General features: G+C 37.3%; 1 protein-coding gene across 4 annotated transcripts in view; it reads right to left on the bottom strand.

Moving 5' to 3' along the window:
- The window catches only part of LOC149525675 (uncharacterized), a 444,259-nt gene that overhangs the window by 190,794 nt on the left and 226,766 nt on the right, over positions 1 to 26,699 (bottom strand). For 2 of the 4 annotated variants that reach the window (XM_089773544.1, XM_089773511.1), the window contains one exon: positions 757 to 9,398. The exons of the other annotated variants lie outside the window; for them this stretch is intronic. In XM_089773544.1, coding sequence (XP_089629670.1) covers positions 9,315 to 9,398 — 84 coding nt within the window. In that variant the 3' untranslated portion in view covers positions 757 to 9,314. Of the gene's footprint in view, positions 1 to 756; positions 9,399 to 26,699 lie in introns of those variants that run through there. 4 annotated transcript variants of the gene reach the window in all.

Here is a 26,699-nt window from a genome sequence, read left to right as displayed (position 1 = left end):
TCAGTTGATTGGACATAAGAACAGCCATACCAGGTCAGACCAAAGGTCAATCTAGTCCAGTATCCTGTCTGCTGACAGAGGCCAATATCAGGTGCCCCATAGGGAGTGTACAGAACAGGTAATCATTGGTCTAGCATCATAAAAGTTTATTCTCTCAAGGCCAATCTTCCCTCTAATTTTTCCATTCATGTGCAGAATAAATTTTATGTTTATTGAGACATGTGTGGATATGCACCACTAATAGAAACACATGCTGTCAGCTGTGGTGTTCTGCTAATCAGCTGGCCAGCATTTGAATCTCTCTTGGGTGGTCATCCAAGCACACAGCTTGTGGGAAACATTGCTCACGGCGCAACCCAGTTACTCATGCCTAACATAAACATATATACCGAAAGGGACACTTTCCCATACTTCTTGCCCATTGCTCTGCTTTTGGTGCAGACATTTAATGAACCACTCCTTTTGTTATTAAATTTTTTTGGGCAGTCTTCACCTGAACCAGCTTTACCACGAGAGACAACGTATAACCATTGATAGTGGATGAAGGGAGGGAAACTGTTTAAAGGTTTGGCTTCCCCCAAGGAAGCTCACTCCTTACTCTCAGGCTATGTCTAGACTGCAAGCCTCTTTCGAAAGAGGCTTTTTCGAAAGATACTTTTGAAAAAGCCTCTTTCGAAAAAGAGCATCTAGACTGCAAGCGGAACTTTCGAAAAAGCAAGCCGCTTTTTCAAAAGGCAGTCTGGATGCTCTCTTTCGAAAAAAGGTGTTCTTCCTCGTAAAATGAGTTTTACCACCGTCGAAAGAAAAGCCGCGTTCTTTCGATTTAATTTCGAAAGAACGCAGCTGCAGTCTAGACCCAGGTGAAGATTTTTCGGAAAAAGGCTACTTTTTCGGAAAAAAACCCTGAGTCTGGACACAGCCTCAGTCTCTCCTCCTGGAAAGCTGTATCCTTTTCCTGTGGCACCCTGCTATTGCTCCTGCCTCTCCCTGCAGGGCACAGTTTACAGCTCCACTTTGTAGCTCATCCAGTCTTCAAGGTCACTTGGCTGGCTTGGCTCTGCTAGATGTTGCACAGGAAGGGCGTCTGATGGCACCATGTGACCATGGGGTCAGCTGTGAGTCAACAGGAAACCCACACACACAGGAGTAGGGTAGTCCCAGCCATGAGCCCCTGGAGGGCAGGTGATTGCCAATGGCACTTCCCAGAATGAAGACACCAGTATATTACTCATGCTGTGGCTCTGGTTAAATCACCGCTGGGTCTCTGTGTAAGACCCAAAAAAACACCAGGGCAGGAGGCTGGCCCCACTGGTGAGCACTGACCCCAGAGTGGGCTCTACTCTGTAACTCTTAGCAAGTTGATGACTTTCCTTCAGAGGCACAGCCCCACTGGCCTTCCTGGGGTGGGAGTCACTGTCAGCATGAGCCAGGCCTGCAAAGGGTACAGACAAAGGGAGCAGCTCGCTATTGGAGGCATGTATTTAGAGGTAAACTACTGTGCACTCACATATTTGAACCCACTTCCTTCAAAATATAAACAAACAAAAAACTTGGCAGAAATCAGGGTGGAAGGATGTAACCCCATATGCCCCACTCCTTCGCATCACCTCTGTTTACCAGGCCTTCAATATCTCCCTCTGGATCTAATTTCACACTTATTTTTGAAATGTTAACTATCAAAGCCTTAGCCAACATGCCACCTTATACCCCAAATCCCAAAGTTATGGTGTAAGATTTTTTATTTTCCCAATTCTCTTTTGGAAAATCCCATTTTCCAATAAATGCAACCCTGCAGCTGGCATTTCTAAGTAACATTTGTTGACCCTTTTCAAAGTTACTCACACTTGTATGAACCGCTTCTGTTTTATTTGTGTGTTGTGATACTTGTTACATATACAAATTACATTCCCATTTAGGGGCTGAATTTTTGGTTGGGATATGATTTTGTGCCTCCAAGTTTCAGTGCCCTGATACTGATCCTGGATAGGTTGAGGGGTTTTATTTGTATTTATTTGTCTAAGAGCATGAATATGGTAAAAGATTTTGTGAGTAATGATATCTTTTGCAAAGTTCTTTAAAAGCTGTAAATAAACATTTGAATAAGGTGCAAAGGAATCTCCAATTTCACAGGATGGACTTCATCCATACAAATGTTTCTTTAAGAGAAATTCTGAGAACTCACTCTCCTAAAACCAGTCACATCATAAGAAAGACACCAAATGAGAAACTGTAGCCACTAAATAAGCAATACATAGAGGCAACACCAATATCAGTCACCAACTTGCTTTGGCTCCTCATAAGGCATATTTCCTTTCCTATGATGACATAAATATAATGATGGATTCATCCCTGAAATGGTGTGCAGAAAGCACCAATGCAAGGGAGAACCAGCACCCATCTCCCAGAACCTAGGATTATGCTAGTGGTGTAGTTGTACCTCAGGAATGCCAAATCAGAGCAAGGTTAAGGAGGGAGGAGACAGGAGCTTTTTTAAAGATGTGATGCTCCTGAACAAGTAATGGTGGTGGTGGATCTTTGTGACACTTTCAGCTTACAGGGGACTAAAAAATGAAAGTGGATGAGATCTTGGAAAATAAGATCTTAACATTCACAATATTTTTTATGTAGTTACATGGAGAAGAACATGATATTGAGGTCAGCCAGAGTCTGTGTCATCATAAAGCCCTTCCAGCAGTTTTTCAGCAGGATTCTGCATATTAAAGGTTGTTCTGACAACAGATAATAACTACACAAACATATTTGATAATTAATTCAATTCATTAAAGGGTATTGCTTGCTTTGGTGTTAGATTATACACACTGAAAGGACTGGTGCTTGCCACTATTAAGAGTCCAGAAAATGACAGACATCTGAAGACTACTTTTTCCCCAGTGTCAGACTAGCTTCCACCATTAGCAAGAGCAAACCATTGCCATGATATGAAGGTAAGCAAGAAAAGTTATTGGAACATTTTAATAAGGTTTCTTTTGGATAATATTTTCAGGCTAACTTCAGAAGTTAGCTTGAAAAAGAATCCAAAATGCTAACAGGAAAAGGAAGATAGGTGTGTTAGAATCTGGAATATTCCTTCTTCGGCCTATAGGTTAAACCTCTCTAGTCCGGCACTCCATGGTCCAGCAACATCTGTGGTCCGGCAAGATTTTAGTTAGCTGGATGTCCACTTATCATGGGTGTGATCAAGTTTCCCAAAATCCATAACGTTTGTTTACAGCCACCAGTCCTGGATCTCAGTGTTCTGTGCTGTTATTTAGCTCTAATTTACCCCTAAATGCCTTTATGAGAGCCAAGTAGGCACTGGAAGTATTGATAATACTGCTAGATAATATTGACCTCCCATAGTTCAGCAAATTCTCTGGGTCTGCATCAGTCAGGCTCTGAGGGTGCCAGACTAGAGACATTCACCCTGTAGTGACCTACAAACTGGGGCTTATTTTAGTGGCTAGTCATGGCTCCAGGAGAATAGTTCTGGGTCCTAAAGGATAGTCATTTTTTTAGGAAACCAAACAATGGTCCACACTATTAATTGCTACCAGCTCAAGCATGGTCATGCATTTGTCACACATAGATGCTAAAAGATAGATATTATATTTCATAACAAAACATAACTCAGAGGCAGAATTATACAAATATCCTTATTCCAATGGCTTAATTTACTATGAAGTGAATGGGCTTTGTCAGATTTCTCTGGGGGCAAACAAGGCCCTAATTCCAGTCGGAACAATGTATGTATTTGTAGCCTCTGACAACCTCCTGCTCCTTGGAGTGCTCCAAGTTGCTGCTCTTCAGTAGCCTATATCCAACACTAAAAATCCCATGCCCTTATGGAATCATAGGCTAGACTAATCTTGAACAAGGGACTTTTAGTGGGTATGTCTTCCTAATATTTGGCTTCATCTTGAATAGCCTTGCAGTAAGTAGATTTCTTTTTGCTCTTATATACCATATCACCCTAAGCCCTAGAGTAGTGTTTTTACACACTCATTATTCAGAGGCTGCACTAAGGTAGAGAAATGTTGGAAGATATTACACATCTAGCCAACACCAGCTTTCTGCAGTGTTTTATGCAGCACTGGGTTAACAGAAAGCTAGACTCTCTTCTGGTTGTCTTCTTAGTTTAGGGCTGGTTACTATTTTCATTTTATTCAATAGAGTTCTAGTTCTCCTGCTCTCCAGTTAGTGTTTCACAATGCTGGTAGAAACTGCCATTATGTGTCTTGGTAAACATGATATATCCTGAATACCAAATTCCAGGACTATCTCCTACAAGGAGGGGGCAGATTTTTCCAGGTATCAATATGGCCCATTGAGCTTCCCTAATACATTCTGTAAGAAACCTTCAAGTAGATTATTCAAATGACACCATACTAGATGTATAGATATTCTGAGACTTTTGGGGCCAGATGGTGTCTGCTGGTTCAGATATCTTGAATAAATCTCCATGTGTCAAACTTTTTCTGTCCCAACAAGATAAAATTAATTTAATAGGATTAGTTTCTGTGTGAACTGGATTATGATAAAGAGGTTATAAATCTCTGACAATGCCTTTACAACAGACATACTAAATCCTGACCTATAATGTTACCGTTTCAGGGCTTCTTAGAATCACAGAATCCTAGAACTGGAAGGGACCTCGAGAGGACATCAAGTCCAGTCCCCTGCCCTCATGGCAGGACCAAGCCCTGTCTAGAACCATCCCTGACAGGTGTCTGGAATAACCTGCTTTTAAATATTTCCAGTGATGGAGATTCCACAAGCACCCTAGGCAATTTATTCCAGGGTTTAACCACCCTAAAAGTTAGGAAGTTTTTCCTAATATTCAACCTACACCTCTGTTGCTGCAATTTAATCCCATTGCTTCTTGTCCTATCCTGAGAGGCCAAGGAGAAAATTTTTTCTTCTTCCTCCTTGTAACACCCTTTTAGATACTTGAAAGCCACTATCATCTCTCTTCTTAGGGTACATCTACACTTGCTCCTTAGTTCGAACTAGGGAGGCAAATGTGGCTTCATTAGCAATTTCGGTCGGCTACATTTGCATCCCTAGTTCAAACTAGGGAACAAGTGTAGATGTACGCTCAGTCTTCTCCTTTCCAGACTAAACAAGCCCAGTTCTTTCAGTCTTCTCTCATATACCATGTTTTCGAATCATTTTTGTTGCTCTTCTCTGGACCTTCTCCAATTTCTCCACATCTTTCTTGAAATGTTGTGCCCAGAACCACACACAATACTCCAATAGGGGCCTAATCAATGCAGGGTAGAGTGGAAGAATGACTTCTCGTGTCCTGCTTACAACCCTCCTGTTACTGCACCCAGAATCATGTTTACATGTTTTTTTGCAACAGTGTCACACTGTTGACGCATGTTTAATTTGTGGTCCACTATGACCCCTAAATCCCTTCCTAGACAATCACTTCCCATTCTATATGTGTGAAACTGATTATTCCTTCCTAAGTGGAGTACTTTCCATTTTTTCTTATTAAACTTAATCCTGTTTACTTCAGACCATTTCTCCAGTTTGTCCTGATCATTTTGAATTTTGACCCTATCCTCCAAAACACTTGCAAACCCTCCCAGCTTAGAATCATCTACAAACTTAATAACTCTATGCCAATATCTAAATAGTTGATGAAGATATTGAACAGACCCCTGCAGAACCCCACTTGTTATGCCCTTCGAGCATGACTTTGAACCGCTAGTAACTACTCTCAGAGATCTGTAATCCAACCAGTTATGGTCTCACCTTATAGTAGCCACATTTAGGATACATTTCCCAAGTTTATTGATAAGAAGGGCATGCAACACTGTATCAAATGCCTTACCCAAGTCTAGGTATACCACATCCACTGGTTCTCCCTTATCCACAATACTTGATTTACTATAAAAAAAGCTATCAAAATGATTTGACATGATTTGTTCTTTACAAATCCATGCTGACTGTTACCTATCACCTTATTATCTTCCAGATGCTTGCAGATGGATTCCTTATTTACTTGCTTCATTATCTTTCCTGGTACAGAAGTTATACTGACTGGTCTGTAGTTTCCTGGGTTGTTCTTATTTCCCATTTTATAGATGGGCACTATATTTGCCCTTTTCCAGTCTTCTGGAATCTCTTCCAACTTCCACGACTTTTCAAAGATGCTACCTACAATCTCAGATACCTGCTCTATCAGCTCCTTGAGTAATCTAGGATACATTTCATCAGGTCCTGGTTACTGAGGGAAAGGTAGAACAATATTAATAGTCAACCAACAACTGCAATCCTGGGAACAACCAGAGAGGAGGTATGAACTACGGGAAACATTATGGTTCCAAATGGGACACTCACCTGACAATCACCAGTTGTGCAAATCACACCACTTGATGATTTGCTTACCCCACAAAAGAAATTTCCAATGCTTCCTGCCCTGTGATTTACACTTCTTGCTTTTTAGGGACTCATGTCACACTGGAGCTGAGGAAGCAGCATTATCTTCTTTGCCACAATGTCTTTGCAGCCTTTCATATCCTTGCAGAGAACTATTATACAGGATTTGCCTCTCCAGTTGAATACATGCAGCAGAGGGGAAACTCAGAATATAACTCTCTGGAGTAAGTCCTCATTATTTTTAACATAGTAGGATACAAATTAAACTTTAACCATAATGGGCTTGTGTAGGTGTGTAATTTCTCTAGTCACTCAGAGCAGGAGCATAGAGAACCCACTGGCTCTTCAGAACCTTGGCGTCTGAACAAGCAAAGGAGGAGTCCCAGGATGACTAGCATCATTCTGTCTAGCAACAGGACAATACACTGCATGGCCCCATAGAGACAATGGGCTAAACTTGTCAGTGATGGGCTGTTCACCTTACTTATAATAGACTTTATTTTCAAGAGAAACACATTGTGCCTCTCATTGTGGCAGTGCCATTGTCAACAGTCTGTCCAGTTCTTTACAGAAAAAGACTATTTTTACAAGTTGATCATGAATACAAGATCAGATCCTCCCCTTGATATACTTTTCAGATTGTCATGAATCCAGAAGTGAGTGTCTTGCAAATTTTGCTAAAATAAGCAAGCAAATTTCCAGACACAAGGTAAATGGGGAGTCTCTGGGTCTTTCATTTAAAGGGTCTTCTTTCAAAAAGAAAATCTTTCCTCCTTATCACCATCACCCAAATGAAGGCTTTAGATGGAAAACAAAATGTTAATTCCAATGTAATACTAAATTCAATCTGTGCATGTATACTAGTTTTATACTAATCTGTGCTCTACCACATATTATATGGTATGATTATTAGGCATTTTTTCTATTTAAAAATGTAATAGTGAGAAAATTGAAGAGTATGTAATGTTAACAAATATAAAGCATGAAAATGACAAGGATTTGGGGGGTTTTGTTTTTAAATGGTTGGTGTTCTATCAATCAGTGTTAGTTGGCAATTACTAATATGTAGCATGTTCCACTGTAATATTTAATTCTCCCATTGTATTAAAATGTAAAAAAAAAAAGGATGGACAAATAGCTTTTATTCTTAACTAAAATTAATAGATAAGAAGTTTGTGAAAAGTACAATTTGCAATCATGACAAAGACATTTTGATAGCTAAATTATTATGTGGGGCATAAACTATCTGATGAAGGAAGATAATCTGTGTTAAGATAACGTGCTTGCTACCTATATAATTAATATCTAATTGTTTCTGTTATATATGGATATTGTCCTTCTTTGGCTGCTTTTCTAGATAACTTTGGCCCCAAAATGAGCAATGTAGATCAAATACGTTACTGAAAAGTCTAGTGTTATTTAAGGGAAACTTACTGTATGTTCACATGCATACTTTTCATTTTAAGTAAGTACTCATTAGACCAGAGTTAAATCAAATCCTTACATAAATGCATACATTTCATAAGGCACCATGAGAAATTACACTACTTGATGGACTCAAATATTAATTACTTTTTATTGGATAGCAATATAAGTTCTACAAATATAAACTCTACAAAATGCTGTCATTATTAAACAACATAAATATTTATGTAAATTAAGTGAATAATTATGTTGTAAACTTCAAACTTCTCCCGATTTTAATATCTACCACATTTAATAGAAACGTTTGAAGTAAAATTAATCTAATTTTGGAGATAAATAAGCAAATGGCAAAAGTGACATAAATTATACAATCTGCAGCAAAAAAAAAAAATGGTTAGGACTAAAATCTATTTTTTCCTTAACAATATGCTTCTGGTTTAATAAAAATCTACAGCTGTCACAAAAGATTAGCATATCATTAAATAGAATATGTACTATTAATAAACATATATGCAGCTGATAAACTAGGGATACATATATTGGAATAAATATACTAACCATGTTCATTTTTCAAGAGGAAAAACAATACACTGCAGACTCTAAGAATGTAACAAGGCAGAAAGGAACGAAGTAGAAACATAACCATTCTCAAAGGCTAATGGTTACACCACTGGCATATATTCACTGATCATATTTCTGCTAGGCTAGATCTTTTTTTTCAGAGAAAGGCAAGACTAATATTACCAAATCATTCACTTTCCCTTTTTACTTGCATAAGAATATGTCTCCAAAGTTACGAATGATGAATATTAAAACTAAAACATGTAACCAAAATATTAGATCAAATTTATTTCAGAAAGATAGAAATGGATTACTTCTGGCAAACACACGATAAAGGTATATTTTGAAAGAAAATCAAAATCTTATATTAAACAGCATTCACTAATGCTATTTAAACAAAAGGGTTTGTGGTCTCTTCAGGAAAAAACAAGCAAGCAAAACAAAACTTGATCCTTGACCTTTTCTCATTTAATAGAAAGAGAATAGCTAAAAGTTTGTGTATCATATGAATGTTAGTTTTATACAAATATTTTCTTTCTTCATCTAGTTCTGAGGAAAAAAAAACAACTCTATTCTGTACCAGCATAAGTCTGCTTCTTAAAAGTCATGTGACTTTTTTTTTTTTTTTTTTTTTTTGCTAACAGCCATGTGCTCGCGTATCATTTTACTCTGAAATAACTATGTGGATTTCAGCTCAACCTTCCCTTACTTATAATGCATGACATAGCCTGTGAGGGAGCATGAGAACCGTCTCTCTTGAAAAGCAAGGTTCTCATAGTTGGCCTGTAACCATGGAAGCAGATGCCTTTTCCGCTTACCCCTGCTTACCTCTTTGCAGCTACGAGCTGCTCCCTATTGTTAAAAGGGGTACGCCTTGATTTTTCTTCATCGTGACCGAACTTGCCTCTTCTTCAAAGGGCATGATGCTGCAGGTCATTGGTCTAGACTGTTTGCATGGTCCGGAGAACAGCCTTGATGTAACCCTTGCTCTGTCTGTGCCACACCACCAGCCGCACGACTGCAGACTGTAGGGGGACATTGGAGATCTGTATTTGAAAAGAAGTCCGTCCGATTTTGCCATTGTGCCTTTTCACTCATCGATCGAATGAATATCGAACCTTCTGTCGTTGCATGTGAAATAGATAGCTTAGCAAGCACTTTTGTGCCCAAACCAGTTTAGGGGGCCAAACTATTTTGCTTCTTCCCCAAGTATTTTCCTTTGTAATATATTAATTTCTTTTTTTACTTCTATTACCTAGGTCCTAATGCTAGACCTACATCTCAGTCACCAACATCAATTAATTTTCTTTAGCCTGCCTGAATTAGCACTTTTCTGTTATTGTTTTAAAAAGTGATTTCCTTTCAATCGTTTATCTATTAAAGTTTACTCCCTGGGAAAAAAGAGTTTTCCCTTATGAAGTGGAAGAGAGGCAATTTCTAAATGGAAAAGAAGAACCCCCAAATGTGTTGTTTTTGTTTTAAAACAAAATTCTAATCTGGTGTTCACCTATAATCTATATAATATGTTAAAAATGAATTTGGAAAGCTCTTAAGGTAATTTCAGTGACTAATAAAATAGTAACTAGAGCAGAACTAAAACAAATGAAAATAAAACAGAATAAATAAGTTTAGATAAATGGCAGAAAATAAATTAGATCTGCTAGGGGTTTTTAAAAAAATTAACAGATTCATGCCCTCCATTATAGTAATGCAGTCATTAATTAAAAAATTTAATTTGACAATATGTCAAATTTAAAATATTTGTTATCTTATTCTGCAGCAAGCACTCCGTAGACATTCATTAAATATTTTCACTTGGTATCACTGTTCATTTTCATATTTGTTAAAAAGTGTTTAATTTAAAATATATATTTAGCCATACAAAAATACTAAAAAGTTACAAAAACCACTGAGGTCATATATTGTAGATAGTATTTCTTAACCAAATTCTAGGAATTTGTGAAAATAAAATAGCTTAAGATATTATAACAGAAAGATATAAAACAACTAAAGTGTAAAATGACATGTTCTTGAAATCAATTGGAAAGAAGTTTTACTCTTCTTCTAATAGAATGACAAACTCTCTTGACTACAGCCTGTCAAAAAACAATAACCTACAGACAGCCCTCAGCACCTACTCTTTGTAAAATATGTCTGCTTCTAGTCTAACAAAATTTGGATTTCATCAAAAAGGGCTTATATAAACGTCAGGGTGTTGCTTAGTAAGCGTTGTCTGTATGTGACATCAGTGTATATATATATATGTATATTTTGAGATACTACTATCTCATACTTCAAGGCATACCTATTTTCTCTAATTGCCACAGGCAAAGGGGAGGTGCACCAAAGAATAAAGAAGGTTATTGTGACAGATGAAACATAATTCACGATGAGTACTCCTTTCATCCAGACTTAAGTAGCAGAGGATTACTCCAAGCTGAATTTTAGGGGAGTATGTATGATTGAATTTGATTAATATAAGAACAGGCCACAGGCTGAAAGGCAATGTAAAGCAATTATGCTTTTGCTGAAGGATGTTGTGGTATTTCTGTTTGGGGGGCTTCAGGAGGAGGGGGGAAGAGAGGGAGTGTTTGGAAGTAGAGGAAATGTTAACCTGAAGACAGTCTGAAGAGACGTGGGAAAAAATAGGAAATGCCAAGCAATAAAAGTTGGGATTTTTTGGAATGGATCATGATAAATGTTTTTTTACTATAATTCTCCTTCATTTGACACTTAAATGAAAGAGACCATGCTATTTCTTCAGTAAATATACACTGTGTAAGTAGGCTAACTAATTTTCATACACTTATTGAACTTACATTGCTTCATAGAAATTCAACCTGAGTCTTCTAACCATGTTGTTTCTTATTATAATCAAAATTAGATAACTGTTTTGCAGTAAAATTAGTTTTGTTAAACATATGTAAATCGTTTGTGATGTAGTTTTTAACCAGTAAATATGTACCTTTGCATGTATATTTTACAGCTATGTCTGATTCTCTATGAAATGCTTTGAAAACATTCTCTTCAATTATTGATTTAAATTTTGAAATAATTCTAATTTCTTATTTTATAATTTCTCCATTTCTATAACTATTTTTAAATAAAACATTAAAATATTTTGGACACATTTTTAAATAGAAAAAGTTATTTCTAATAGATAATTTATTTGGAAAAAGACTATTTTCAGTTTCTCTACAGTAAATATGTTTAGATTATTGAAATTTTAAAAAAGTTGCTAACATCTATTTTTGGTTTTAATACATATTTTAATAAATGAAAATACTAGTTTGGTCTCCCTACTGAACAATAATGTTATACTCTATGTAAGTGTATACATAAACATATTCTACAGTATAAAACACATAGTTTTGCAAAGAGAATATAAAGAAGTATGATACAAAATATACCTGCTAAATATACTTCTCAGTTATATGAGACATTCTTTTTCTTATATATTATAGATATAGGAAAATACAAACCATGGGCTATTTATTTGTTTTCATATACTTTGTCCTTTTTGTAAACTTTACAAAAAATTGTTTGAAGCATTTGTAACTATGATAATAAATTATTACTGGAGATCTGTGTATATCTTTCATATTTTTGAGATTCAAAATTAAGATTTATTAGACTTGCTTTTTTCTTTTCTTGCTTGCAACTATAGATCATATTAGCTAAGATGATTTAGCTTCTGAACAGTATAGTATATGCTTATGTAAATTGGTGGAATGTATAAGAATAGTCATATGAAATAATCATGTGAATAAAAATGTTCACAAACAACAGACATATATGTTTTATGCTATTCTTCAAAATATTAACAAAACAATAGAATCACTGTATAAAATCATGACTATATAGCTAGATAACCTTATAGTTTACTTTGGTTTAGGAAGTAGCATGGTCTATGCTTATATTTATACTGTAATCTTGAAAAGAATAGTGAGAGAATTTGTAAGGATATAAGATTATAATGAAAGCATACATGGTATATTTGAAAGGAAAGTAGCAGCCAAGAAAACATCATTCAAATCAACAAGAAACAACAAACAACAAACAAAAGCCCTCAGATCAAAATATTTATTACAATGCTGTGTTAAGGGACTCCCTGGCATATGTGTAAATGATAAATTAAAGTATTAATTTCATATAAACAAGGAATAAAAAACTAGGAAATAAAAGATTTTATAAGTATTTAAGATTGAGAACATCTTTTAAAATACAGAAAAGTTTTAATGTTAATTGAGCATTGCAAAAATATATTTATTGAAAAAGTACAAAAGGAAAATATTTTATTCTGATGAGTTTCTTTCAACTTTTGTTATTGTGATAGAATCTATTGTATCTTTCCTATTTATTATGAAGATTTTAAAGAGTAAAAAATGCATTCTTAATATTGATTTAAGGGATCAAATTGTAGTTTAGCTGAATATATTTAGTCATATAAAGTATTAAATTATATGGTGCCGGCCTTAATTTCACATTTTCTAACAATGTTTGGATTCAATTCATTACAATTAATTCAATTTGTTACATTGTCTTTAAACCTAATATTAAATAATATGCACTAGTAGTGTAGTATATAAAACCTACGGTAAAACTGCAGACAGAAGGTTTTTAAAAAAAACAACGAAAGCATTTTAGATCTACACACAGAAGTATGGCATGCAAGTATTTTGCTTTAAGCAAACAGGGTGTATGCTGAAATTAAACCATCTGTATTTATTACTATAAATAATAAATACATACAATATCTGTATAACAGCCCATCTTAATTTCTATTGCTGGAAAATCCAGACTGAGTGTGAAGGAAATTTACTCAGCTATTTCCTAACTTTTATTCTCAGCTTTTATTTTTCAAAAGCTCCTGAAATTAGCATTCAATTTTAATTGAAGCTCAATTTGCAGGTTTGGTCATCTTGTTGCTACACACTCTACTCGATTTAAAAATATTTATAATAACTTAAGATTCATAATATTAGGAGAGATGAAAAAATACTGCAATTCAGGAAGCAGCATCACTGTGAAAAGAAAAAAAATTGCAGACTTTGATTTTATAAGACAAGCTGGATAGGAGTCAAAGCTGCCACATGCGGTGTGAAAAAATGCCACCCTGGTGTGAACAAAGGGTTTAAAATGGAGTCAAGAAGCGTGCAAGCTCAATGTCTAAGCTTTTCCTGTGAATTGTTCTGCCACAACCTGCAGGATATCAAGTGGGCTGGGAAGAATAGAGAGCTCTTAGAAGCTTCAACAGAGTAACATTAGAGTCAGATGTGTTAGGGTTTCTTTTGTTTTGCTTTTTTGTTTGTTTATGAATCCTTACAATAAGCTGTTTTACTAAAAACAGAATATAAATTAAAGACAAAAATAAATCTAAAACACGGGGGAGGTGGGGAACATGAAGTGTACTGTTATTTTCCTGTTTGGGTCCTTATTTTGCAACAAGAAGGAATTTACAAATTGGATCATTTATTCTATGAGCCTGAGCCACACCTGCAAAGAACTCTAAATAATATATATTGCCAGTAAAATCTTCATGGCCTCTCATTGAGCTAAAACATGCACAAATACATATTTTAAATTCTTATTGAGCTCTGTGTATGTGTTATCCATATAATAGGAAATAAAAAGGTAATTCAAGTTCATGAAAAGGACAGTGCACCTGACACAAATAAGGTCAGCTTTTCATCCCTCACTTTATAGCATAAAGCTGTAAATCTTCATATTCAATTCAGAAAACATTGTCACCTAAATATAGTTAAATAAATGAGTGCCAAGAGTAACTCCATATGGTGTGTGGCAGAGTCACCAAGAAGCTGAATTGACAATATTTACCATTACAAATTCAGGAACCAAACATATTTTACAAAACAGAATGATTTTACATATGTACTGAGCAATATGGTAAAGGATTAAAGCGAAAACGCAATCCTAAGCTATTTTAGAAATGTTACATTGTATAGCCAACAATACAAATTCCCTTAAAAGAAAATGCAATGCGTATAGTATTATTCCTAAGAGATATTAATGTTAAGATCCAAATAAGACGACATGTTGTAACAAAACTACTAGTATATTTTCAAGAAAACAAAGCCTCTGTCATGTCTGTTATATTATATTTGCATCTTAAATTTAGGTTTGGGTCTACAGTTACCAATCTATAGTCAGTGAATGCAGGTCAAGACAAACATTTTTCTATTTACTGTTTGTAACTCTGGCTAGAAATCAATCTGTTACTTTCATTACAAACCTACAATCAATTCCATTTAAAATACAATGCAGCAGAGTCAAGTCCAAGGACAATATGGATCTCTGAAAAACCCTCATACTGTTTACAGAATTTATTTAGTATAGCTTCTATTATGATTTCTCATAGAGCATAGAGTGATTACACAACAATTTTTTCACACTACTTCTAACTGTAGCTCAGTACATAAACCAGAAATTAAGAAATTAATTTACTAATGCCTGAATTGATTCCTAAAAGTTGTTCTTTAATAATAGTATAAATAATTTAATAAAGAACAATCCAGTGGGAAAACATACCTGCCTTAAACAACATCATGTTAGATCATGATTAATTCCATTGTTGTCACAAGATTTGACATTATAATATATTATGCATTAGATATATCACATGACAGATATATTTAAGCATATATTAAACAGAGAGTCAAATCAAGCAATTCATCTTAGAACCACATAAAGGTTTCTCAACTTGAAAAGCATTCTAAAATAATCTTTCTACAATTACACTCCTTTTCCTATTGCCAACAGGAAAACTAAACCCTGGGTTTTTTTCCACTGCTGTGTCTGAGTTTCATGAAAGATATCAACCTAAGACATTTGAACATAGTAAAATGTTAACAGTTTCACTCTCTGCACACTCAAAGACCCATTTAAGATAATTTGGATAAATACAGTTTACTCATTATATCCATAATTACTTTAATATGGTTGATACTGAATACCAAAACAAAGCAGACATGTTAGATTTTAAAACGGACTATTAATTCCCCTCCACCAATAAAATCTGTTTTTCATAATGCTTACTGTATGGCGTTTTTTTTCTTGACTTCCTAACAATTTCCTCCTGTATCTCAGGATTTGCTGTATTTTGTGATCTAGTTATTTTCTGTTTCTAGCTGGAAATAAGCTGTCAAATTAACACAGCTGTAAAAGAATATAATACAATAAAAAGTGCGCCACATATAGATTTTTGGATAATAAAATTCCCTATGGTTTACAAGTAAAACACTCTCTGGAATAATCTTGAATTTTTTTTCTATGCTCATTTTATTTGTTATTTTGTTCAAATGGGTGCCCTTTCTCAGTAATACATCAGAGAAGTGGTATAAAAATCACTGTGGAATACATAGCACGGTAGCACTTTGGAATGTGCAGTTAGACTTTTTGTAGATGAGCTGCATTCACAAAGCTCTGGTGCAGCTTTCTGCAGTTTTGAAGACAAACAAAAACAGTTTATGAAATAGGTACTAATAGCCTACATAGTTCTGATGATGTCATCACTTTTTTTTTTTTGAAGCCATCCTTACACTACTCTTTCTGCCAACGGATGGCCAGTTAGTAGAGCAGACAGCCAATTAGCAAAGTCTCTCATCAGCTGGTCACATTCACTTGGTGGTGGGGGGTGTGTGTGTGTAAATGCACACACACACATCTCGGGTTTATCGCCAAAGCTGAGACTTTTGTGACTTTAGAGGCACCTCCAATTTGTAGCTAAAGGTGACCTAAAATGTGTAATACTCTAATCTAATCAGTGAAAACTGTGTTAAATCTCATTCATTTGAAAGTCACATTCTGCATACCTGCCATAAACAAACAACCAAAATAAATAAATAAATAAATAAATAATCAAACAAACACATAAATAAATAATATCCCAATAATGCCATGGTTCTGACTAACACATAAAGGCAAGTAAATTCACTGAAAGAAACATAACAATGTGGCATTGCAAAGGGAGAAACTACCCTGACAGACTTTAGTTTACCCCCTACCCTCCAGGCAAACCTTAAATAAGTAAATGTAAACATCTTTTTCCTCCTGTTCAGCTGTGTTTATCTGCTACTGCTTCCCCTGCCTGCAGCAGCACTCTTTCTTCCAGAGCTCCGGAGCCTGTTTATTTTCCATTCATGGCCCATCTGTCGGCAGTGGCGCTAATGCACCCAAGAAGGCTTCATTCTTCTCAGCCATAGCAACTGCAGTGTTCTAAGCTCTCATATTTTTTTAGTTGAACAAAATGAGGAATAAATAGATTCAATATACTGGGCACAGGTGGGTAATCCAGACTCTAAAGATGTATGGAAAGCCTATCAAGAAGGATGAAGAGCTAGACTAAATATGAGGGGTCCTATCTGCAAGTGAGAATTCTGGGATAATTGCTAACAAGAAAAATTCACTCCACCTGCATAAAACTCAGCTGATCAGACATTAAACAGACAGAGTGCAAGGAGACAAAAGTCACTGGATCCCTCAAGGATTTAGGTTCAGAGCTCCATATGGCTGCAGCTCCAGCCTATGTCTACAGTTTCTCTGCACTAACTGTATAGAGTTTTGGGATTATTGTCCCAGTGTAAATACAACTCTGGTCCCCTTTCCTACACAAGTCCCTGATTCCAGGATAAGTGATACAGAGGGCCTTGCACTGGTCCTTCACATTAGGGTGGACTTTAGTCACAGCATGAGAATAATTATATGGGATGAAGGAACAGACTACCAGAGTCAAATGTATCACTCTAATGATTTTATAGAGATCGCCTAGGAAAAATAATGTAGTCTAAAATATGTTATCTTTCTGCTGACACCCTCCATTGTAGATATCTCCCTTTAAGCACTCACTTGAGGGCTGCTGTCTGTCATGCTCAGATGATCATACTAATCAAAACACGTCTTAGGGAATCTGCAGAGCTTCAGGGCTGGCCCTACCACCTGCTCCTTGGGGTGACACCTAGCTGGACATCTGGGAAAGAAACAGTATAGGAAAATTTTGTCAAGATTGCATACCCCAGAACCCTTGCCTGTGGATGGGGTCTTAAAGGACAGTGCAGTTGGGAGCTATTTATTAGGGGTGGAGAAACATTCTCTTCAGAACAAGATATGTGCTTAATTTTGAAATAATATTCTGATTTCTCAATGGAAAGGTGATATAAATGTTTAGAAATGTACACAATGCAATGAGTGAAAGTTCTTGGCTCCCATTTCCCCCTCATGGATAGAACAGCAGCATTGTTTAAGACAGAAGCACCACCCTCATGGTGTCTTTTAATGCTGGGACATTGAAGCACACACGTAAGAGAAGAATATTGGTTGCTTGGAGACACCTTTGTAGTTCTTTCATTAACTTGTAGATCCCCTTTTATGGGTTTATTTTAGTACCCAGCCTCTATCTGTACATAACTTATTACCGCGTGTGTTTGTTTTTAAACAGAGATTGGAAAAGGAAAATAAATCTTTTGATGTCATTGTATAATAGTTGATACAATTGATTGAAATGGCTCCTTCAAATCACGTGGGGATTTTTAAATGTATTTATAGGCCCTTATGGATCCTACAGACTTGTCATAGTTTAGCATATCATGGCTTATAGTTTTAAGGAATATTCCAAATATGCATTCATAGCATGCACTTCAACAGCTTCTTTAATCTCAATTAAATGCCATTAAAAATATGTACTGTACCTGTCTATAAGAAACAATATAGAAGTATTTGTAGTGTATGTACTAGTCAAACACACCAGACTTTATGCTCATATCCAAAAGCAATTACACCATATTGAAATATTAGGAGTGCCGATTCAGAGCTCATTCTTACAGATCCAGTAAGTGTCACCTGTTAAAGGTGATGCTTACAGGTTAACCGGTTACCCAATCACATCCCTAGTAAATGCTATTTCCTTACTAACTTTTTCCACACTATTCATGATATGACAGGCCTCTATCATATCTCACTTTAGTAATCTCTTTTATAAACCGAACAGGGCCAGCCTTTTAATCTCCCCTCACATGGAAGCAGTTCTATAACCTTCATCAGTTCATTACCCTTCTCTATTTTCCCCCCTAATTCTAATATATATTTTTAGATGGGGTGACCAGATCTGCACACAGTATTCAAGGTGTGGGAGTACCATAGATTTATATATTGGTATTATATTATCTGACTTATTAGCTATTCTTTTCCTAATGGTTTCTAACATTGTTAGCTTTTTTTGACTGCCATTGCATATTGAGCAAATACTTTTTCAGAGAACTATCCACAATGACTCCAAGATCTTTGTCTTGAATGGCATGGGCTAATTTAGATCCCACTATGTTGTATGTATAGCTGGGATTACGTTTTCCAATGTGCACTGCTTTGCATTTATCATCAACACTACATTTCATCTGCCATTTTGTTGCCCAATCACCCAGTTTTGTGAGATCCATTCGTAATTCTTAACAGTTAGTTTTGAAATTAACTATCTTGAGTAATGTTGTATCATCTGCAAACTTTGCCACCTCATTGTTTTCCTTTCTTCCCAGATGATTTGTGAATATTTTGAACAACACTGATCCCAATGCAGATCCTTGGAGAATCCCGCTATTTATGTCTCTTCATTGTGAAAGCTAACCATTTATTCCTACCCTTTGTTTCCTCTCTTTTAACCCTGCATTTCTCAATCTGTGGATCCCGACCCCATGGGAGGATCACAAGCAACTTAGAGGGGGGTTGTAGTATCACAAAGTTTGAGAACCCCTGTTTTAACCAGTTACTGATCCAGGAGGGATCAAAGGCTTTCTGGAAGTCTAAGCAATTAGTTATGTGAATCAGAAGCCACATTTGCAACTACCGTTAAAAAGAACCACATGACCTTTCTATGCTCTACACAACATCTCACCAAACTGACACATACAATAATATTAAATATAACTATTAAATATAAATATAATATTCTAAAAATGTCAGATACGTTTTCAATACAGTGAAAATTAAATTTAGCTAACCTAAATTGGACAAGGGATTCAGATGAGGATGCCAACTGAAGGTAGGGACTCTTGGTTGGAGTTGGGGGTAGTGGTTTGGAATGCAGGAGGGGGCTCCAGGCTTGGGCAAAGGGATTTAGAATGCAGGTGGGGGCTCAGGGAAGGAGTTTGGCATCCTGGTGCGGGGTCTGGGCAGTATTTAGGGTGTGAGAGGGCACTTAGAGCTGGGACACAGATCATCTACCTCAGACAGATCCTGTTTGGCAGTATAGTGGGGCAGAGACAGGCTCCCTGCCTGCCCTGGCCCCGACACTTCTGGAAGTGGCTAACACAGAATGGTGACAGTACATGAACAGATCATCAAGCAGCTCCAGCCCAGTGGGAGGGAAGAGAGCAGCAGTATGTAGAGCCACCTCCCCACTAGCCAGAATAACACAGGGGTGTTAGTGGCCACAGCCTAGGGCCCAAAGCTAAGGGGGGCCCTTAAAACCCCTGCATTAATTCAACCTTGTTCCCTGTAGGAACATTGCAAATCAGCTGTTTGTGGAGTTCTAGGAAGGGACCTTGAAGAGCCACATGTGGTTCTTAAACCAGAGACTGAGGATCTCTGGTCTAAGCACACGATAGCCAATGGCTCACTCTTGTCCATATGCTTGTTGACCCTCTCAAAGAATTCTAATAGATTGGTGATGCATGATTTCCCTCATCAAAACAGAGCTGACTCATCCCCAACATATTGTGTTCATCTGTGCATATGATAATTCTGATCTTAGTCCCAACCAATTTTCCTGGTTCTGATGGTTCTAAATTTACTGGCTTATGATTTTCAGTATCACTTCCACAGCCATTTTTTTAAAAATGGGATTACATTACCTATGCTCCAGTCATTTTGTACAGAGACTGATTTAAGAGATTAAGGACATACTTAATGACCATGTATAATGCACCTGTGTAGCCATTCAAATGGGTGCACTAGCCACCATTACCCCAATCTGTGGAATAAAACTAATAGAATCACAAATTCCATTCTGGAAGTTCTCCCACTTTCACCATTATGCTTTCCTGTCTGCTTCCCTCTTTGTATCTCTGCTTTCTTGTTTCTTTATGATGGTGGGAGCACCACATTTATCAGGCCTTTGCACTTAAAAGGAGGTGTGAAACAATGAAACGGATATCCTTCCAGATTCAGAAGAGCAGCAAGGACAAGGATTCTCAGACCATTCAGCTTTTCCCTCATGGAAGGCTGAGAGTCTTCCACTGAGAAAAAATCTGAGCTGGAACCAGTGGAAGCTAGCAGAAGATTCTGAACTTCTTAACACTGTGTGGCCACTTCTTCCAAATTTCTCGAGACTCAATTTTAGCCTCTTTGCAAGCCATCTCTTGATAGCAATAATAAGTTCCAGGTTTCAATCTATTCTTGGAAGCAAAATTCAGAGAGACTGACACATCTACAGCCCAGTTCACAAAACCCATACACCCAGAATTCGAATCCCATTACTCTTCCACTGATGGCTCTTTATATTTATGTGATTCTTACAGTTCTAGCAAAGCAAAAATTTTGCACATTTTTTTTGAAGGAGAGGGATAACTGTCATGCACCCATTTCACAAATATGATCATAGAGAATGTACATATTCTTTTCAGGCAGAAGGAACATGTCAAATTAAATACTTTTGTAACAGATACTGTCAGTGTGCTTTCATGTCATCCTTAAGCCATTACATCACATATAAAGGATTGTAACTACATTACTGCTTCTATGCTAAAGAGCATTCATTCTTTAGATCAGGTTGAAGAGGTTTAAGCATTCAGATTGAGAAGTCAAAAGTTCAGTCCCCATAAACAACCCAAACAGAAACTTTGCTACATTTGCTATGCTCTCCATAAATCTTGACCTTCCCTCCCAAAGACAGGAAAAGAAACCAAGAATCCTGAGGCAGAGTTACAGTGTTGCCTCAGCTACTTGCATCATCCAATGCCAATGCATATGTATTGGGTCACACTGGATGGGTTTGTTATTTAGGCTTTGTCTACACTGCACCCCTTTTCCGGAAAAGGGATGCAGATGAGACAAGTCGGAATTGCAAATGAAGCAAGGGATTTAAATATCCCCCGCTTCATTTGTATAAATATGGCTGCCGCTTTTTTCCGGCTCAGGGCTTTGCCGGAAAAAAGCGCCAGTGTAGACGGGGATCTTTCGGAAAATAAAGCCTTTTCCGAAAGGTCCCTTATTCCTCTTAAAATCAGGCCATCTAGACTGGCGCTTTTTTCCGACAAAGCCCCGAGCCAGAAAAAAGCGGCAGCCATGTTTATACAAATGAAGTGGGGATATTTAAATCCCCCGCTTCATTTGCAATTCCGATTTGTCTCATCTGTATCCCTTTTCCGGAAAAGGGATGCAGTGTAGACACAGCCTCAGAAGTTTAGACATTCAGGATAAGGCTAGGTCTCAGGCTCTCAGAGGCAGGGTCCATGTTTGAAAGCCTAAACTGCAATTGCACAGTCCTGCAGCCTAAGCCCAAGTCAGCCAACTCAGTCTCGGAGACTTTGAAAGCCTAAACTGCAATTGCACAGTCCTGCAGCCTAAGCCCAAGTCAGACAACTCAGTCTCGGAGACTAAGTGCATTAGGTGTAGTCATGCTCATAAATAATAACAGCATGCTTCTCTTCTCCCCAGTTATGTTTATAGCTGAAGTGGAAGAGATATGTGCTGCAGATATGAAGTTTGTAGATTCAAACTCTACTGATAACACCATGTGGTTAGTGTACTTACAATTCCCTAATCACCTTAAACATAAGGATTTTCTGGACTTGAACTGGTTCTTTGCCTTCACTGAAGATTTGTCCATAGTGGGAATATTCATAATTACAGAACTCTAGTCTTCTGCTTTTAACTATATGATAAACGTTTACAATAATTTTTATACCATTAAAGGTCATCAGATGATTTCCTAATTGGTTAACACTCAAGTTTAATTTATAGTTTGGCAAATAACCCCGTGGTGCTTTGCCACATATCTGAAATCAAATTTGACACCCTTTTGTACAAAGAGGCGTTGTTTATTCTCATTCCATCATTAGTAGCTAGCTGCTAGTTCTAATGCATTTTGAAGTACATTAAACATAATGTGAAAACAAGTCAGGTTTTACTCTGGATATACTAGTTATTCTTCCAAGCTAGAAACCACTTTCAAATTATTGGATTTCTTTCTCTATCTAAACAGCAGAACTGAATCATAGACAGCCGAATATAACAAAAGTATTAGGAGAGTTTCTCTTGTCAACTTGTCTTACTCCTTGCAACCCAGTGGAGTACTGCAATCGACAGGAGCTCGATCAGCCGTCAATTTAGTGGGTCTTTCCTAGACCCACTAAATCAAACCCTGGCTGTATCTGCCATTGACCTCTTGCAGTGGGCACACCGCAGAAATTCAAACTAAGGTACATTGACTACTGCTACACTATTCACATAGCTAGAGTTGCATACCGGCTTTTTCCCCTAGTGTAGACCTGATCTTACTGCTTATCTCGTAAAACTACACTCTTGATTCAGCTAAAAGGGGCAACTGTAAGGCGATATTTGATGATTTCTTAGTTACCTTGGAATAAATCTTCTCCAAATAGAGCTCTCCCAGGTCAACAATACTCCCTAGAACTTTGTGTCTACAGTCTAATGTATTGGTTGCAATTATCTTCATATGCAGTTTTCTTAATTGGCTACAGACAAATGATATTATTATTCAATGAATATTTAATACTTGGCATTTAATATTTAATTCGGGTGTCATTTATGCTACTCATATAAAATAATATATTTTTAAAATGTTTCAAACAGTGATCAGATCTGTTCTATCATTGGTCTGTGTCTATGTATTAAATAACATTTGACTATGAGAAGTCAGAACAATATATCCGACATACTACATGTAGTTCATTATGGATGAGTATTTTTCCTGGAGCATAGAGACAATGTTAAATCAAAGATTTACCCTCTTCATAATGATCAGACAGACAGTCTCTGTTGGTCTGTACAATAATCAAAAGAGAAAGCAGCCTTTCTGGAATAGTCAACCAGAAGAGGTATATGCTGAATGCTTAGGGATCTTTCCAATTCCAATTTGCATCCATAGTGGCAGATCCTACTGATAGATGCTGGAGTTATGCAGCCACTGAGACTGCTATCTGCTGTATCCCAGAACTAATCCCCTGGAGGTCCCTATAAATGCTCATCTTAGAATTAATTCAGCCTTCAAAGCCCATCCCCTTCTTAGGACTGGAATAAAAGGCTCTTATCCCTTATTGCCACCGTCAGGGCTGTTCCCTGCTCTGGGACTCTGAGTGCAGAAGATGGGGGCTCACAAGTGACCTTAAATAACTTGCCACTATTGGCTCTGCTTACAACAGCGCCTCAAAGTCACAGATTCACTGACTTTTGTGGGGGCAGCTGCCACCACCAAGTGAAACAAAAGAAAGCCCCTTTCTTCTTGAACCCAAGAAGAAAACACTTGGAATTCTTCTAGAGGGGTACCCTCAAGCTCCTTTACCACTATGACACATACACACACACCCCTCCTGCTTCTTTTCCAGGACACAAGAATCATATCATCACCATAAAAACAGTGATTTTATTAACAAAACAAAAAGATACACTTGATAAAGCACACCTGGTTGCTAGGTTTTACACAGCAACTAAGTAAAACAAACTATAAAACACAGAGAACATCTTAGATAGTGAATGAAAGAGGGAAGGCATAGATTCACACAAAGAAGTTTAACCAAACAACCAAAACAAAGAAAAATACCCTGATTGTGACTAAAAACACCTTTTCCCTCTACTCACGTTCCATGCTGATCCGTATGTCAAGGCCCAGTTCACTCTGATGCCCAATATTCCTTGTAGGCATGGTAATTTTGATTTCTACATGTTGCTTCCTCTAGCCCTTAACTTAGAATTCACACAAAGGAAGAACAGACTAGGTATCTATTTCCAATTCAGATTTCAGCACTGTATCCCACTGGTTCTTTTGGCCCCCTGCCAACACCCTTGAGAGCTACCTGAGTTTAACCCTTTAGTCACCAAGGGCAGGCCAGCATTCCTCCTATCCATCAGAGCCACCAACCCCCAGTTGCCTTATAACAATGACTAAAATGAGATAACTTAACATTTTAGAATAGCAGTTCTCAAACTATGTGTCTGGCCCCCACAACGACCTCATTTTAATTGGGTTGCCAAGACTGACCTAAAACTTGGTGGGGCCCCAGGCCAAAGTCGAAGCTTGAGGGCTTCTGCCCTTGGAAGTGGGGCTCAGGTTACAGGGTTCAGCTTTGGACACCCATCCCAGTGGAGCTTGGGAAGGCCCAGGCATTGGTCTCCCTCTGGGGTCATGTACTAATTTTTATTTTTTTGTCAGAAAGGAGTCATAGTGCAATGATGTTTGACTAAAACAGGAGTCACCCTCTTTTAGATGTGCCAACTAGTTCAGGACTTGTCTTTCTTGTTACACACACAAAGTTTACCATTATACCTAGGACTGTAATAACTTTTGAAGTATTCCAAGCTCTAGCCGAAGAGGAAGAAAGGACTTAGGACACAACATTGTCGTTCATGAGAATGGGAGTTCATTTACATGAGCTTTCCCCAATGTGAAATAGAGCCATAAAATTTTTACTGTGTATATTTCTCAGCTTATATTCCTCTTTTTTATACTTTAGTTGTGGAGCAAATTCTTCAACAGTGGATCAAGTGGCAAACAGAATGTTTTGCCTTAACAGCTATATATGATTTAACATACACAGAGAAGTGATTTACTGGTAAAGCAAAAAGCCAGGGAAATTGTTTCTCAGCACTGAATCCCATGGTTAGCTTTACTTATCTGAGTTTTCCTTTGAACACTGGACTTCAATATTGAATAATACACAGATCAGCAATATTTCATACATATTTTAGATTACCATTTTTACTATTAAATAATGATTATTTTCATGTTGTGCTTTTGAGATCTGCGTGTACATCCTTAAGCTTCCCTCACTGTCCCACAAAAATTCGAACAGAGCTATTTTTAGTAACTGCGCAATACAAATTTGAACTAGTACCATAATCACAGCTAAAACATTGACCATATGCTCCAGGAATATGTCTTTGGAAATTCTATCCATAGTAGATCAACCCACACCATTCAAGATATTTAAAAAAAAACAGTATGGGCAACTTAAACTGTATGGCCAAGAAACCAATTTTAGCTTTTTCAATTTTAGCTTTTTTTTCTTTCAAAAACTAATGTTACCCACTAGCTCTTTGATTATTGGGGAACCAGAACATGGTCACCTGTCAGCCTTGTGTTCTTGGGGAGTCAGGGAGTGACACTCATGGAAAACCATTCCCCTCCCTCAGGCCTCTGCTAGAATCAAAGACAAAGCAATGAAAAGGCCGGGGAAGACACACCTAAACTGCTTCAGACAAGGGTGATACAATTAAGGAAACACCCCAGCCTCATTTGCATTAAAGATGGAACAGAGGGACATCTCATTAGCATACAGAATGGAGAGCAGCTCTTCCAAGGCAGGAACCGCACTGAACTATGGGACACCGAAAGCAGAGAAGCACTGCCTGATGGGAAATTCCTGCTCCAGATGCTAATGAACCTAAGCCTGCTCACACCCAAATTAGTCATTATCAGACCAATTCTAGTAACGATCCTATTGACATCTAAAATACTGAAACTGCCAAGTTGCATTGTGAGCTCGTTCAAGGAACATCACCCATAACCAGGTGTGATCAGTCTCTATTGTCTCTCCTCTTTCTCTTTGAACTATCTCTATAAAACTCCTATCCTTGCCCCAAGAAAACTGTTCTGATACCTGGACTTAAACTGCATCAGTTCCATTGAGACTTCTTCATCTCCTGTCTGATCGTGCTGGGGGCTCTGTCCTGCTTTTCTCCTGCCCTCTGGACCCCCGGCTACCATCATCATCTGGGAACCCCGATCAGTGCAAGCTCCGTGGAGTGGTGAGGTCTCTCTCTCTCTCTCTCTCTCTTTCTCTCTCTCTCTCAACTATCTCTCTAAGCATAGCCTCCTGACCCTGCCCTGTGTAAACTGTTATATGGTTACCTAACATTTGTAATCAGCTTCAATTTAGATTTAATATTGTAATTGTTAGATTTAATATTGTAACTGTTTGATATCTATTCACTACTCAGAAATAAATCACTTTCATTGTTAAACTGGTTGCTTCTCTCTCTTCTTTCTCTTTTGCTCACTCTTCCTTAAGGGGTGTTGTTTTGGCTTCCCCATTCGCTCTGCAACAACGCTTCTTGTACCCAAGCAAAAGATCCCTGTAGTG

Source organism: Pelodiscus sinensis, chromosome 1, assembly GCF_052426305.1.
Source record: "Pelodiscus sinensis isolate ZL-2025 chromosome 1, ASM5242630v1, whole genome shotgun sequence".
NCBI classification, from domain to species: Eukaryota; Metazoa; Chordata; order Testudines; family Trionychidae; genus Pelodiscus; species Pelodiscus sinensis.
This window is presented reverse-complemented; position numbering and strand designations above follow the sequence as displayed.